This window comes from Juglans regia, chromosome 5 (genome assembly GCF_001411555.2).
Source record: "Juglans regia cultivar Chandler chromosome 5, Walnut 2.0, whole genome shotgun sequence".
Lineage (NCBI taxonomy): Eukaryota > Viridiplantae > Streptophyta > Magnoliopsida > Fagales > Juglandaceae > Juglans > Juglans regia.
In genome coordinates, this window is record NC_049905.1 from 6,023,339 (window position 1) to 6,035,574 (window position 12,236).

A 12,236-nucleotide genomic window follows, 5' to 3' on the forward strand; every position below is an offset into this window, starting at 1 on the left:
TTGTGATTTGGGAAGATATGTGGAACTTATTGAGGCGAGTTGTCATTTTCTTTATCCTAGTTATAATAAAGGACACAATTTAAAAAAGTAGATATTTTCTCCATCTTTTGTCCAAGTACAATAACTTTTATGGTATTATATATGAGGAGAAAGTATATTTGCAGTCACGGAATACATAAATGCCATACAATTCTTTTTGTAAAAGTGAGTAAATACGGGATTCACATGAAAAAAATTAATTTTTTAATAGTTCTGGACTCCACTCTTTTTCAAAAGAGTTGTACTACATATAAGTCTCACACTCTGCAGACCACTTAAAAATATGTGAATTTATTCTTTTACCCTCATGTTTCTTGTTTCATGTTTCATGAAACATGAGGGTAAAAGAATAAATTCACAATTTTTAAGTGGTCTGCAGGAGTATGAGACTTATGTATAGAATTTTTCTTTTCAAAAAGATTGTGCGGGCGCATGCACACTCCATAACTGTATCTAACATTACTTATATATAGATACCATATATGGATACGTATATATATATGCTTCATTTTATTTTTTTTAAAGAAACTATTGAGCACAAAAATGAATAAATAAATATCTCTAAGATTGTGGAAGAATATACTTTTATTATGAGAAATATGGGGATGGGTGAATGCATGCATGCCTTCATCATATTTCTTCGAAGCTTAACTTTCCCAAGCAATAGGGCAATGGCAATATAGATAGTAAGGGTAGCCCATTTAAAGCAATTCATGAGGCTTCTTCAATTTCTCAACCGTATTGGATGGTTCAATGCAGAGAAAAATTAATAGATACAACATTAAAATATTCGTATAGGTCTATTTTCAGTATTTTGTCCAAAAGTACTCATGTATGGGTAGCATATATAAATCTCGTAGGATTTATGGGTAGCTTAAAGGGCATGAACATTTTTCAGATCCGAATGATGCGGAATTCCCATGAGAGAAGATCAATGAATGGAAATCAAGTCTGTTCGAATTAAAGTAAACATTTAGTCATCATAGGCCATGAGCAAAATCCATAGCCGTATATATATATTTCGTGTGTTATTGCATTTAACTATTATATATGAGTATAATTATATGTCATTGTTTGTCATGCAACATTGACATTCAAAACAGCTGGTACGTTTTGCAAATACAACTTTCTAGTTCGAGCGTATAGAATTAAAGCAAGAAAAGTTCCAAGAAAACAAAGGGAACCCCAGATGATGAAAGTGTTTCTGTAGCATTCCACTCCCATGCATTTCCCATTATCTCCTTTTCCTTCCTTGCTGCAAAGAATGGCTGCCAAGTAACCAAACAGAAAGGATCCTATTGGGATATTTACAACCACCACGTTATGATTCACTGAGAATTGTTTTGTCCCAAACAACTCGGTGGTTGTGGATACGGTGACCGAAGTGATTGCTCCACAACACACTCCTATAATGGCAGTGCTGACCTGGAGAGAGAGGTTGGTCTTGCTGACAAGCAAGAAGAAAGCTCCAGCTGTTGGAGCCATTAATGCTACAATTGAAGCTGGTTTTGATATCGTACGCTTGGTCCTGGACAATTCAAGCCAAAATCATCAACGTTAAAAACCACGTCAGAATTGCTGAGCTTTTGTAGTTTCTAGGGGTGGGCAGTGGGGGCCTGTCCCCTACTACCCCGCCCTGCAAGAAGGACCCATAACGGGGGTCCCGTCCCGCACTCAGCTCCGCACCGTCCCAAAAATAATAAAAAAAATATTATATTATATTATAATTTGGATCTAAAAAAAAATTATAAATCTAGTAAATCACTGGATTGAGCGGGGGCGAGACAAGGTACGGTTTCAACCCTGCTATCGGGGATAGGGGCTCCACCCCCGCCTCCCGGGAGTGGGGTGCAGGGTTGAAACCGCACCCCCTGCATGATGCGGGGAGGGGGTGCCCCCGTCCCTCACCATGCTAGCACCCCTAGTAATTTCTACAGGAAGAAAGTTGGTTTAGATCAGTTCTTCTTAATTGAATACATATATTATTTGCAATAAATACATGATGAGGTGACATTAAAATATCTGGTATAAGATTTCTCCAATTAATTACTTGAAGTATATAGTAAAAATATGAACATCTTGATTATTATATTTCTCTAAGAAATGGATCAAAAGTAATATATTAATTTGTCTGAAGATGAAAGAGAGAGTTACCTTGAGAAGTAATAGTCCACAAGGGACGGCATGAGACGGCCAAAGAACCCAAAAGAAGAAGACAAAGAGACCAAAGAAGACGTCCCTGAGTACCCACGAGACTCGGCTATTTGTCCCAAGTTGTTCAAAAACACCAAACCAAGTGTTGCACCAAAAAAGTAGACGAAAAAATATAACCAGAACTCCAATCTCTTCAGCATCACCTTCACTCCAATCTCCTCTTTAACACGAACATCACCGCCTTGATCTCCACTCTCTTTTACCCCACTGATCTCCATTGTTTCTGCACCTTCACTCTCTTGATGAACTTCACCGGCTACTTCCCCTCTCTTATCTTGTACTTCAATCTCCATTCTTTCCGCACCTTCAATGTTATCTTCTCTAGTAAAATGATACATTTTTTTTTCAATATTTACATTGCATTTTCTGACTACTTCTATAATTTTCTCTGCAACTGGAATTGCTAGAGGGGCCAATAAGAACGCACCGGTACCAATTGCATGACCCAATGGCGATAATTTACCTGATATCGACTTCAAACTGCTGATCACAGAATAGACCCCAGTTGCCATTGTTATCACAAACATGGCTATGAACGCAACTGCCATGTTTCTTGGCCTTCCAACTTCAACTTCTCTGGCCAGTGGTGCAGCTATAACACTAACTATAACGGGTAGGATAGAGCTGAGAAGGAGATAGGCTTTAGCTCTCTCAATTGGTGAATAAGAAAAGGCAGCATTTACAGTATCTGTGTAAATTTTTGCACTTAGCCCTAGGTAGCTAGTTGTTAATCCGATCGCAATCTGGTGATCAGATGTGAAATTTCGTATGGCAACAACGTAGCAAACGGTGTTGATCCAGCAAATACTATTTCCTGCCACAACAGTGAGCACGAAAATATGCCCGTATGACAGAGAAATCTGGTTTGAAAGGAAAAGATATTGCAAACCATAACCAAGCAACCCTAGGGAAGAACCAATGATGAGAACCAGCCAAAGTGGTAGGTAAACAACTGCTATGCCAGAAAGCCAACCTAAGAGTTTTCCTGCATCTGAGGCAAAGGCAAGGTTGTTGAGTTGCACTTGGGAAATGGAAAGAAGGTTCTTGATTTGAGATGAATAAGCTGGAAAGTTTGAGTTTGTCCCATTTATGGACTGAAGCCATATAATGCCCACAAGGCTTAGCCATTGGAGAGTTCTCGAAGACATGACAAGCTAGGATCGATGGAAGTTTGGAATTGCGAAATCCTTTGATCCTCACTGCTATCATTTATAAGGTTTGGGGTGGTCACCTGACGTTTTAGGATTTTAGAGAGGGACAGGCCGGAGTTTTGGGGGAGACCGGGAGAGTCACATGAAATGCTGGCAACTGAGAATGACACAACACACAATGTGGCTGTGACCACCACCTTAAGATCATTAATGATTTTTTTGTACTATAGAGTGTGAGAGTCTTGAAGGGGTGTCCACACTCTCTTGAAAAACCGGTTTCCCTTAAAACCTAGCTGTGCACAGTATCAGAGATAAATTATGCCGATACAATATTGCATGCAACGTACCGTTCGAGAGAGAATGCAATCTGCTTAATTGGTTACCTTAAAATGATGTCGTAGTTTCCTTAATATGCATGACCTCATTCGTGAGCTAGCTAACTCCATGTGGGGGCAATCCAGATAACTGAGATATCGATACAAAGGGTCCACTTTGAAAATGAGTCTACCACTCTACCTGTTTAAACCTCAGATTGAAATTCTTGGGTCTGACAGACAACTGTACGCAGTACTAAACTTCTCCGGCAACAAAGCTCCAGGACGAGTCTGGCTGCTGCCTAGCTTCTATTTCATAACTAGATATATCTCTTGCGATTTTTTTCTTTTTTAAAAAAGAAATGATAAATTTTAAGGGACAAGGCCGCATGCATGATTATATAATTGGTATTTGGAAGGCGAGAGTAATCTCATGTATATATAGTGTTTTGAAAATAGAGCAAGGCCAATAGGAACTAAAATTTTCATCATTCGATGGGCATGAATCTATTTTTTCTGGAAGAGAAGACGATGATGGGTGCTATCAAGATTGTGTCCAATAATCGATTGCTCTATCTATATATAAAGAGAAATTCTATTTATAGTTCTGATTAGGAGATCAATCACATTGATAAATGAAAGTAAAAGAGAAAAAATCATCATTTTAAAAAGAATATTATTGTAATTTTAATTTTTTCTTAAACATAACTAGTACTGTAAAGACCTTGTATGAACGTGTAGTCTCTAAATACAAACTGTATATAAACTAACTCATATATAAATCATAATATATAGCTTCCTTTTCAGCTGGGTTCTTGCATTATATGGCAAAGCAATTTATTATTATTTATGGTCATCCAGAATATACTCGAACATGAGGGCACCGTACATGATGCATATTATATATACCATGCATCTGAAACATCAAGTCGAACATGAGGCCGAACTCATTGTTTATCTTGTCTTGCTTTAGTTTGTAAAGTTGTTTGATCAAGTTGGTTATTGGACAATATTCAAATTTATAACAGGCGTATTGGATGCTATTCCCGTAATGAGTTATTCAATCTGATTTGTATGTATGTATGTATGTATGTATGAACCAGCTCCAAACATGGCTAAAATAAGCGGGTCATTATGATATCAGCTTATATTAATTTATTTTGCATGCATAATCTAATTACCTTCAACGTGGGGGACTGCAATAATATTACTTAAAAGCATTCTATATTCCGTGGAGAGCAAACTCTAGTACACGCTTTACCCTGATCTAGTACTGCCGCGTGCACCCTCCTAGCTAGCTACCAAATTGAAGGCAAGCTTGCCGGCCCGCCGAAAGGTTGTGGCCATGCATATACTTCAACGTAGGTAGCAGAAAATTGGCGTGACTTGATTATAAATATTTTTATTATTATTGTAAAGTAATTAAATCAAATGTATTACATAATCGAGTCGCTTCTAATTAGTAGTACGTACTCATGTATATCCAACACTTCTCAAAATATATATATTAGGTAGGTTCCCATCTGCTGATCGAGGAAACTAGTTAGCGGCCAGGCGAGTTTAAAGAAACTCACCTCCATACTTTCCTTAAAGATGGCAGCCTGATCGAGCACGATATACCGACAGTTTGATGAATTGCTTTCCGCGGGGACGTCACCATCTAATCAACGGGTCAACCTGGTGACCTTGGGTTAACGTTAATACTAGCTAGCCCTTCGATCAGTTACTATAGTATTATACTTATGTTGAAATTATGTTGCGCATGCATGCACATTTCAACTGTTACGTACATTTTTGCGATGTTGACGTATTGAAATCCCTTTACCGAAGGAATGTGTTTGGAGAAGTCACAAGTGGCATGGGCTATATATGAAAATACTACCTCATCTAGGTACTACGTACGTACATATAATCAAGAATGAAAAACTAGAAGCTTCTTGTATTGAATAATCCCGAAACTGTCCAAATGTCCAAAAATCTAAAAATAAAACTCATACGAGTATTTATACTAAGCTAAATAAATCAGCCTAAACAATAATACAGATGAAATACAAATGAAATGTAAAGTAAAATACAAATGAAATATAAAGTATAAAATAAAAAATACAAGTACACGTGTAAAAACTATTTTACATCTTAATACGCCCTTTAAGATGGAGAGTAAATGGAATGAACTCCGGCCATCTTGGTGATTAAAAACTGAAATTGTTGAGAGCCAACTAGGGGCTTGGTAAGAACATCTTCAAGTTGATGCTGGGAAGAAAGATGAAATCTTTTGATGACTCCAGCTTGCATTTTGTCCCGTATGAAATGACAGTCTAACTCTATGTGCTTAGTCCGTTCATGGAAGACTGGATTGACAGCGACGTGTAAAGCAGCTTGACTGTCACAAAAATGTTGAGCACTATGAGAATGAGAAACATGAAAATCAGATAGAAGAGTTAGAAGCCAAACTATTTCACAAGTAGTGGATGCCATGGCTCCATATTCAGCCTCAGGTAAAGAGCAAGAAATAGTTTGTTGTTTCTTAGTTTTCAAAGAGATCAATGAATCACCAAGAAAAACACAAAAACCAGTGATAGGTTTTCTGTTGTTAGCACAAGAAGCTCAGTCTGAATCTACAAAAGCCTTGATTGTTAGTGAATTTTGAGCTGAAAAAATAGACCAAGACCAAGAGCACTTTTAACATATTGTAAAATCTTGTGAGCTGCATTCAAATGAGGTAATCTAGGTCGATCCATAAATTGACTAAGTCTCTAAACTAAGTAAGACAGATTTGGTCTTGTAATGGTAAGGTAGAGAAGCCTACCAATTAACCTCCGAAACACTGTAGGGTCTGGCAACAAGTCACCATCATCTTTACTAAGCATCAAATTTTGCTCAATAAAGAACGATACTGGTTTACATGCTAAAAAACCAACATCTTGTAAAATTTCTAGAGCATATTTTCGCTGACACAGTGAAATGCCACTGGGTGATTTGGCCACCTCTAAACCAAGAAAATACTTTAGGGAACCAAGATCCTTGAGCTTTAATTTAGCATCAAGTAAGGATTTCAAAGAATTTACAACTTCCAAATCACTACTAGCTATCAAAATATCATCAACATAGACTAGTAAAGCTATCAAAATATCATTAACATAAACTAGTAAACAATCAATAATCAGATCTGGACTACAGAAATCCCAAATCAAGAAGAGTAGTAGAAAATTTAGAGAATCACTGTCGAGAGGCTTGTTTGAGACCATAAAGGGACTTATTTAGCTTGCACACTTGTGACCCCCCTTCAATATGAAAACCAAGAGTTAACTTCATATATACTTCCTCCAAAAGATCACCATGCAAAAAAGCATTGTTGACATCAAGTTGAATAAGATGTCAATTTTTAACAGCAGCAATTGCTAATAAAGTTCTGATAGTAGTCATTTTGACAACATGGGAAAAGGTTTCAGAATAGTCTAAACCTTCTGTTTGAGTATACCCTTTTACCACAAGGCTTGCTTTGTACCTCTCCACAGAACCATCAGAACGATACTTGATCTTATAAACCCATTTACAGCCTATGGATTGTTTACCAGGAGGTAGATTGACAACAATCCAAGTATTATTAAGTTCTAAAGCAGCAATCTCAGTAGCAATATCATCTCTAAAATGAGAGTGTTTGGCTACTTGATGATAGAATTCAGGTTCAGTATCAGCAGAAATAGCAAAACCAAATGATTTATGACTAGAAGACAATTGATCATAAGAAACAAAATTGGAGATATCATATTTCACTAAAGAAGGGAGAGAATGAGAGGTAGAACTTGTTGGAGAAACTGATTCAGAGTGTGTAGTATAGGAATTACAATAGTAATGCTGTAAATAACCAGGAGCTCCTCCGATTCTAGTGGATCTTCTTGGTGGCAAAGGTGAAGGATTATTTGTTACAAGAGTTTGGGATGGTAAAGTATTATGTGAATCAGAAACAATGGAAGAATCACTAGGTACTGTTTAAGGCACATTAAACATATCGGAAGACTGAAAGGGAATTGGAAGAGGAATTGATGGAGAATAAGAAGACAAATCAGAATAAGAAGAATGAAAAGGGAAAACATGTTCATGAAAGATAACATGTCTTCAAACAAAAACTCGATTTGTCTTGAGATCATACAACTTGTAACCCTTGGTACCAAAAGGGTAACCAAGAAAAATACAAACCCTAGCTCTCGGATCAAACTTGGTTCTAGACCTTTTGTAAGGTAGAGGCAAAGCATAAGCAACCAAAACTTCTCAAATGTTCATATGAAGGGGAAGCATTATAGAGAATTTCAATAGGATATTTATTTTTGGTGATAGGAGAAGGTAATCTGTTAAAATAGCATCACCCCAAAATTTGAGAGGCAAATGGGATTGGAACAATAATGTCCGAGCTATATTTAGAATATGCTGGTATTTCCTCTCCACAATAAAGTTTTGTTGTGGAGTTTCAACACAACTATGTTGGTGTATGACTCCTTTGGAGATAAGATATGAAGATAAAAAGAATTTAGTACTATGGTCAGTATGAATTTTTTTTTTTAATCTTTGTACTAAATTGAGTTTTGATCATCTTAAAGAATGTTTGAATTAAAGAAGAAACTTCAAACTTATGCTTGAAAAGATAAATCCAAGTAGTCCTAGTGCAATCATCAACAATTGTTAAAAAATATGTAACCTTCAATAGTAGGGATTGAAAAGGGACCTCAAATATCACAATGCACAAGGTCAAAAGGTGATTTAGAGATGTTATTATTATTTGAAAAATGTAGCTTTCTTTGTTTGGCTAGTGGACAAACAATGCAAGGGTCATCACTCACAACAAAATTAGGCACAATTTTATTCAAGAAAGACATTCTTGAAACAGATGGATGTCCTAATCGATTATGTCAAAGGTGAAACAATGACCATTTAGAGGAAGCAAAACAAACATTTGATAACAAAGTACCATTGTTATTACAATGTTTATTGTGAATACATGATGGCAATTGAGGGTTAAGAAAAGTCCTCGGTTGTTGCAAGATATAAAGTCATCCTTATTGTCTACCCACTCCAATCAACCTTGAGGTGGTCAAGTCCTGAATTAAGCAAAGGTCAAAAGAAAAAAGGCAACAAGTGAGAGATTTGGTGAGTTTACTAATTGAAATCAATTTAAAGGTAAATGTAGGTACACAAAGAATATATTTAAGAACAAGATGTTTAGAAAGATATATAGTGTCAATATGTGTAACAGGAACGCATTGACCATTAGGAAATTTGACAGAAGTGTTAAGAACAAGAGTGACATATGTAAAAGAATCAATTGAGGAGACAATATGGTCTGTAGCCCCCGTATCAAGTATCCAACTAGAATTAGAAGGATTAAATGAAATATGTCTATTGGAACTAAAGATAGAATGTTTAGATGAGACAATACCAGAAAAAGAATGAAAAGAAGAAGCTACAACATTCACCACATGGCTAAAATCATCAGATTTATGTTGTGGATTGAGCATAGACAATAATTGCTGATATTGGGCATCAGTCAAAGAGATTGGAGATGCTGCTGAAGAATTATCACTGAGGATAACTTGATTAGCATGGATTTTTGCCACGACTTTTGCTTGTATCCCGGAGGAAAACCATGTAATTTGTAACATTTCTCAACAACATGACCAGTTAGTCCACAATATTTACAAACTGGTCGATCTTTTTTAGAAAAAGATTTTACAAATCTTGAAGTATCAGAGTTAGCAACAAAAGCATGAGCATCAGCAAGAAGAGGAGTAACATAAATTTCTCTCTGGTTCTCTTCCTGAAGAACAAGAGAAAAAACCTTGTTAATCGGTGTCCAATAGCTCCATCAACAAAATCTGAGCCCTAGCTGAAGCAAAAGATTCATTAAGTCCCATAAATAACTGTAAAATACGCTCTTGTTGAACATAAGAATTCAATATATTCACAGCACCACAAGAACACAGAGGAACTGTTTTGTAATTAACCAATTCATCTCTAATTAGCATTTCAATCGAGTGTAATAAGCACTAACATAGAACGTACCTGCACGGCTATCTAACACGTACCCTTTGACTTAACGGACAATACGCTCCTGACACATATTATAATAAGTGGCTATCTAATTATGAATAATAAATTTTGTTATTTTTCTGTTAATTTTTCTTGTTTTTCCGTTAAGTCCTGTTTTACCAAAAAACCCTTAAAACATTTGACCATTTGACGTTTAGCTCCCTTGAAGAATTTAATGAAGGATCATATTTTACCAAAAGGTCTTTAAGACTCCTGATCATTTGACGTGTAACTTCCTTATAGAATTTAATGAATGGTCATATTTTATCAAAAAGCCCTTAATAGCCCCGTGGACGTAAATATATTGCTGAAATTTAGATTTTTTTTTTAATCTTGATTTTTTGTCTTTTTTTAACCTTGTATTTTCTTTTCCTAGTCAAATAAGCTACTGACTTTTTTGCTTTTTTTTTTTAATTATTTAAATCATTATGTCAAGTGCATCCAGAAACTAACGCACCCGTAACTATTTCCTAGTATGTATGTGTGTGTATATATATAACGTGCAAGTAATATTTGTCATTTGAGGATGATTTAGTCCAAGTCAACGTTCTTAATTGCATGATTGGATCGGATTGCCATGCATGCATGCATGCAACTTGTTTACTAAAAATCAAGACGTACCAAACGATCTTCAAGTACGTACCCTTCTCCAACACTTTATCTTACTTTATTATACCACAAAAAGAATGTAAAAATTATGCATAATGTTTGAAATGGTTTTTATTTCTTTGCCGCCCATGTTTCTTACTCCTTGACTTTTGTACGTAGTATGTTTATTTTTTTTATCCGGATCAATATAATCTTTTCCAATAGTCTAATCAAGAGATTGAATGGTCTGATTTTAAGAAGAAACATATATATATGTCTGTGTGTGTGCGCGCATTGCATTTAGACAATTTGAGCACGTATAAACAATATGATCTCAATTCAATAATTCAAATACAACTGTTGGTCACACATATGCATGGACTGTCCACCATTCTCCTTGACTTTCGGGTCATCTTGATCAAGATCGATCTAAAGACCCAAAAGAAAGGGGAACAGTAGTACGTACGTACGCATGATTAAACAGTTATCCTAAGGAATATTAATTTAAAATAAGATACCAATCCAACAAGGGATGATCTGCATGCATGCATGAATATTTAAAACTAAAAGGAGGTAAGGTCAAATTTTATTGGTTGGTATTCATGAATCTAGTATATATGTGTGTATATATATATATATATATATATATATATATATATACCTAGCTAGCATGCATGCAATTATATCAGTACTTTTGATCTCTATTAATAAGTTAAGTTATATATATAGACTATGATCATTTTCCAGAGTCAGTACTCCTCATATATATATATCGATCCTTCGTCATGTACACATATACAGTTTATATATATAGTGTTTCTTTAATTAAAATGGAAAACATGAGAGAATTAATTTGAGAGAGGTCAAAAGTTAGGCCGTTAGGGTACGCAGCAAATTAACACTGTTAGACTGAGATCATTAGTACTTCAACTGAAATTGCCCTATATATATAATTGGAGTACTACATGTTGCTGTCCAATTCTTTGGAACTAATTGTTGGGTACTTGGAAGTTAAGGGGTGGCAAATGTGAGATCATTGATGTCAAAGAGGAGGGGAATAAGAAAAGAAAAGTTCGGCGCATGAGCTTTGAATCAGGAGATCGTACTCAAAATCGCTTTGCATAGAGAGAGAGATATATATATATATATATATATATATATATATATATATATTGTAATATTACGCATTTTAGCGTATTTATCTTTTTGTGGAAGATTATTTTTAATTAATTTAAATATTGTTTTTTTTTTTTTTGTTTTAAAATTTATCGGATTTTTAGTTAGATTTATTTTATAATTTTTAAGTTGTGAAATTTATTTTGATGTGCTTTCTTGATATTAATCAGTGTTGGCATTTAAATTTACTCTTTGCTTTAATGAATAGTTTTATTGTTGGACTTTAATTATTTTATTTTATTAATATTGAGTTGCAGTGTTTTTAATTGGCTTTTATTTATTTTTATTGTGCCTTTTTCTTTTGTTGGATTTTTCTATTTCGAACTGGGCTTGTTTGAGTGTATTTTATTTTTCTTTTGAGCCCAACCCATTTTGGTCCCAAGCCCAACCCGTGAGCTTTCAACCAAGCCCATGAAGCCAGGAACCACTTGACGTTCCATGTTTGGTGCCATGCACATACGTGATCTTCGCATCTAGGGTTTTCAGCAGCCGCCCACTATTTTCTATCACAGAAATCACCCATATAAATATACATTTTCATCTTATACCTTTGGAAAACTGCCCTATATCGCTGCAACCAGCCGCAAGAACCACCCAGCCCTCCTAGTTCGACGCCAACCTCCATCTTCACGTATAAACCGTTGCCCATCCTTCCACCGTAAACAGCCAT

At 35.6% G+C, this 12,236-nt stretch overlaps 1 protein-coding gene across 1 annotated transcript; it reads right to left on the minus strand.

The window, feature by feature from the left end:
• Positions 1–1,116: 1,116 nt before the first annotated feature.
• LOC108983920 (protein NUCLEAR FUSION DEFECTIVE 4-like) lies at positions 1,117–12,236 on the minus strand. Its single transcript, XM_018955712.2, has 6 exons — positions 12,115–12,236; positions 7,200–7,445; positions 6,536–6,892; positions 5,939–6,101; positions 2,194–3,407; positions 1,117–1,567 (listed from the first exon to the last, which is right to left on the minus strand). Exons 1-6 carry the CDS (start codon positions 12,234–12,236, stop codon positions 1,117–1,119), a joined length of 2,553 nt encoding a protein of 850 aa, XP_018811257.2.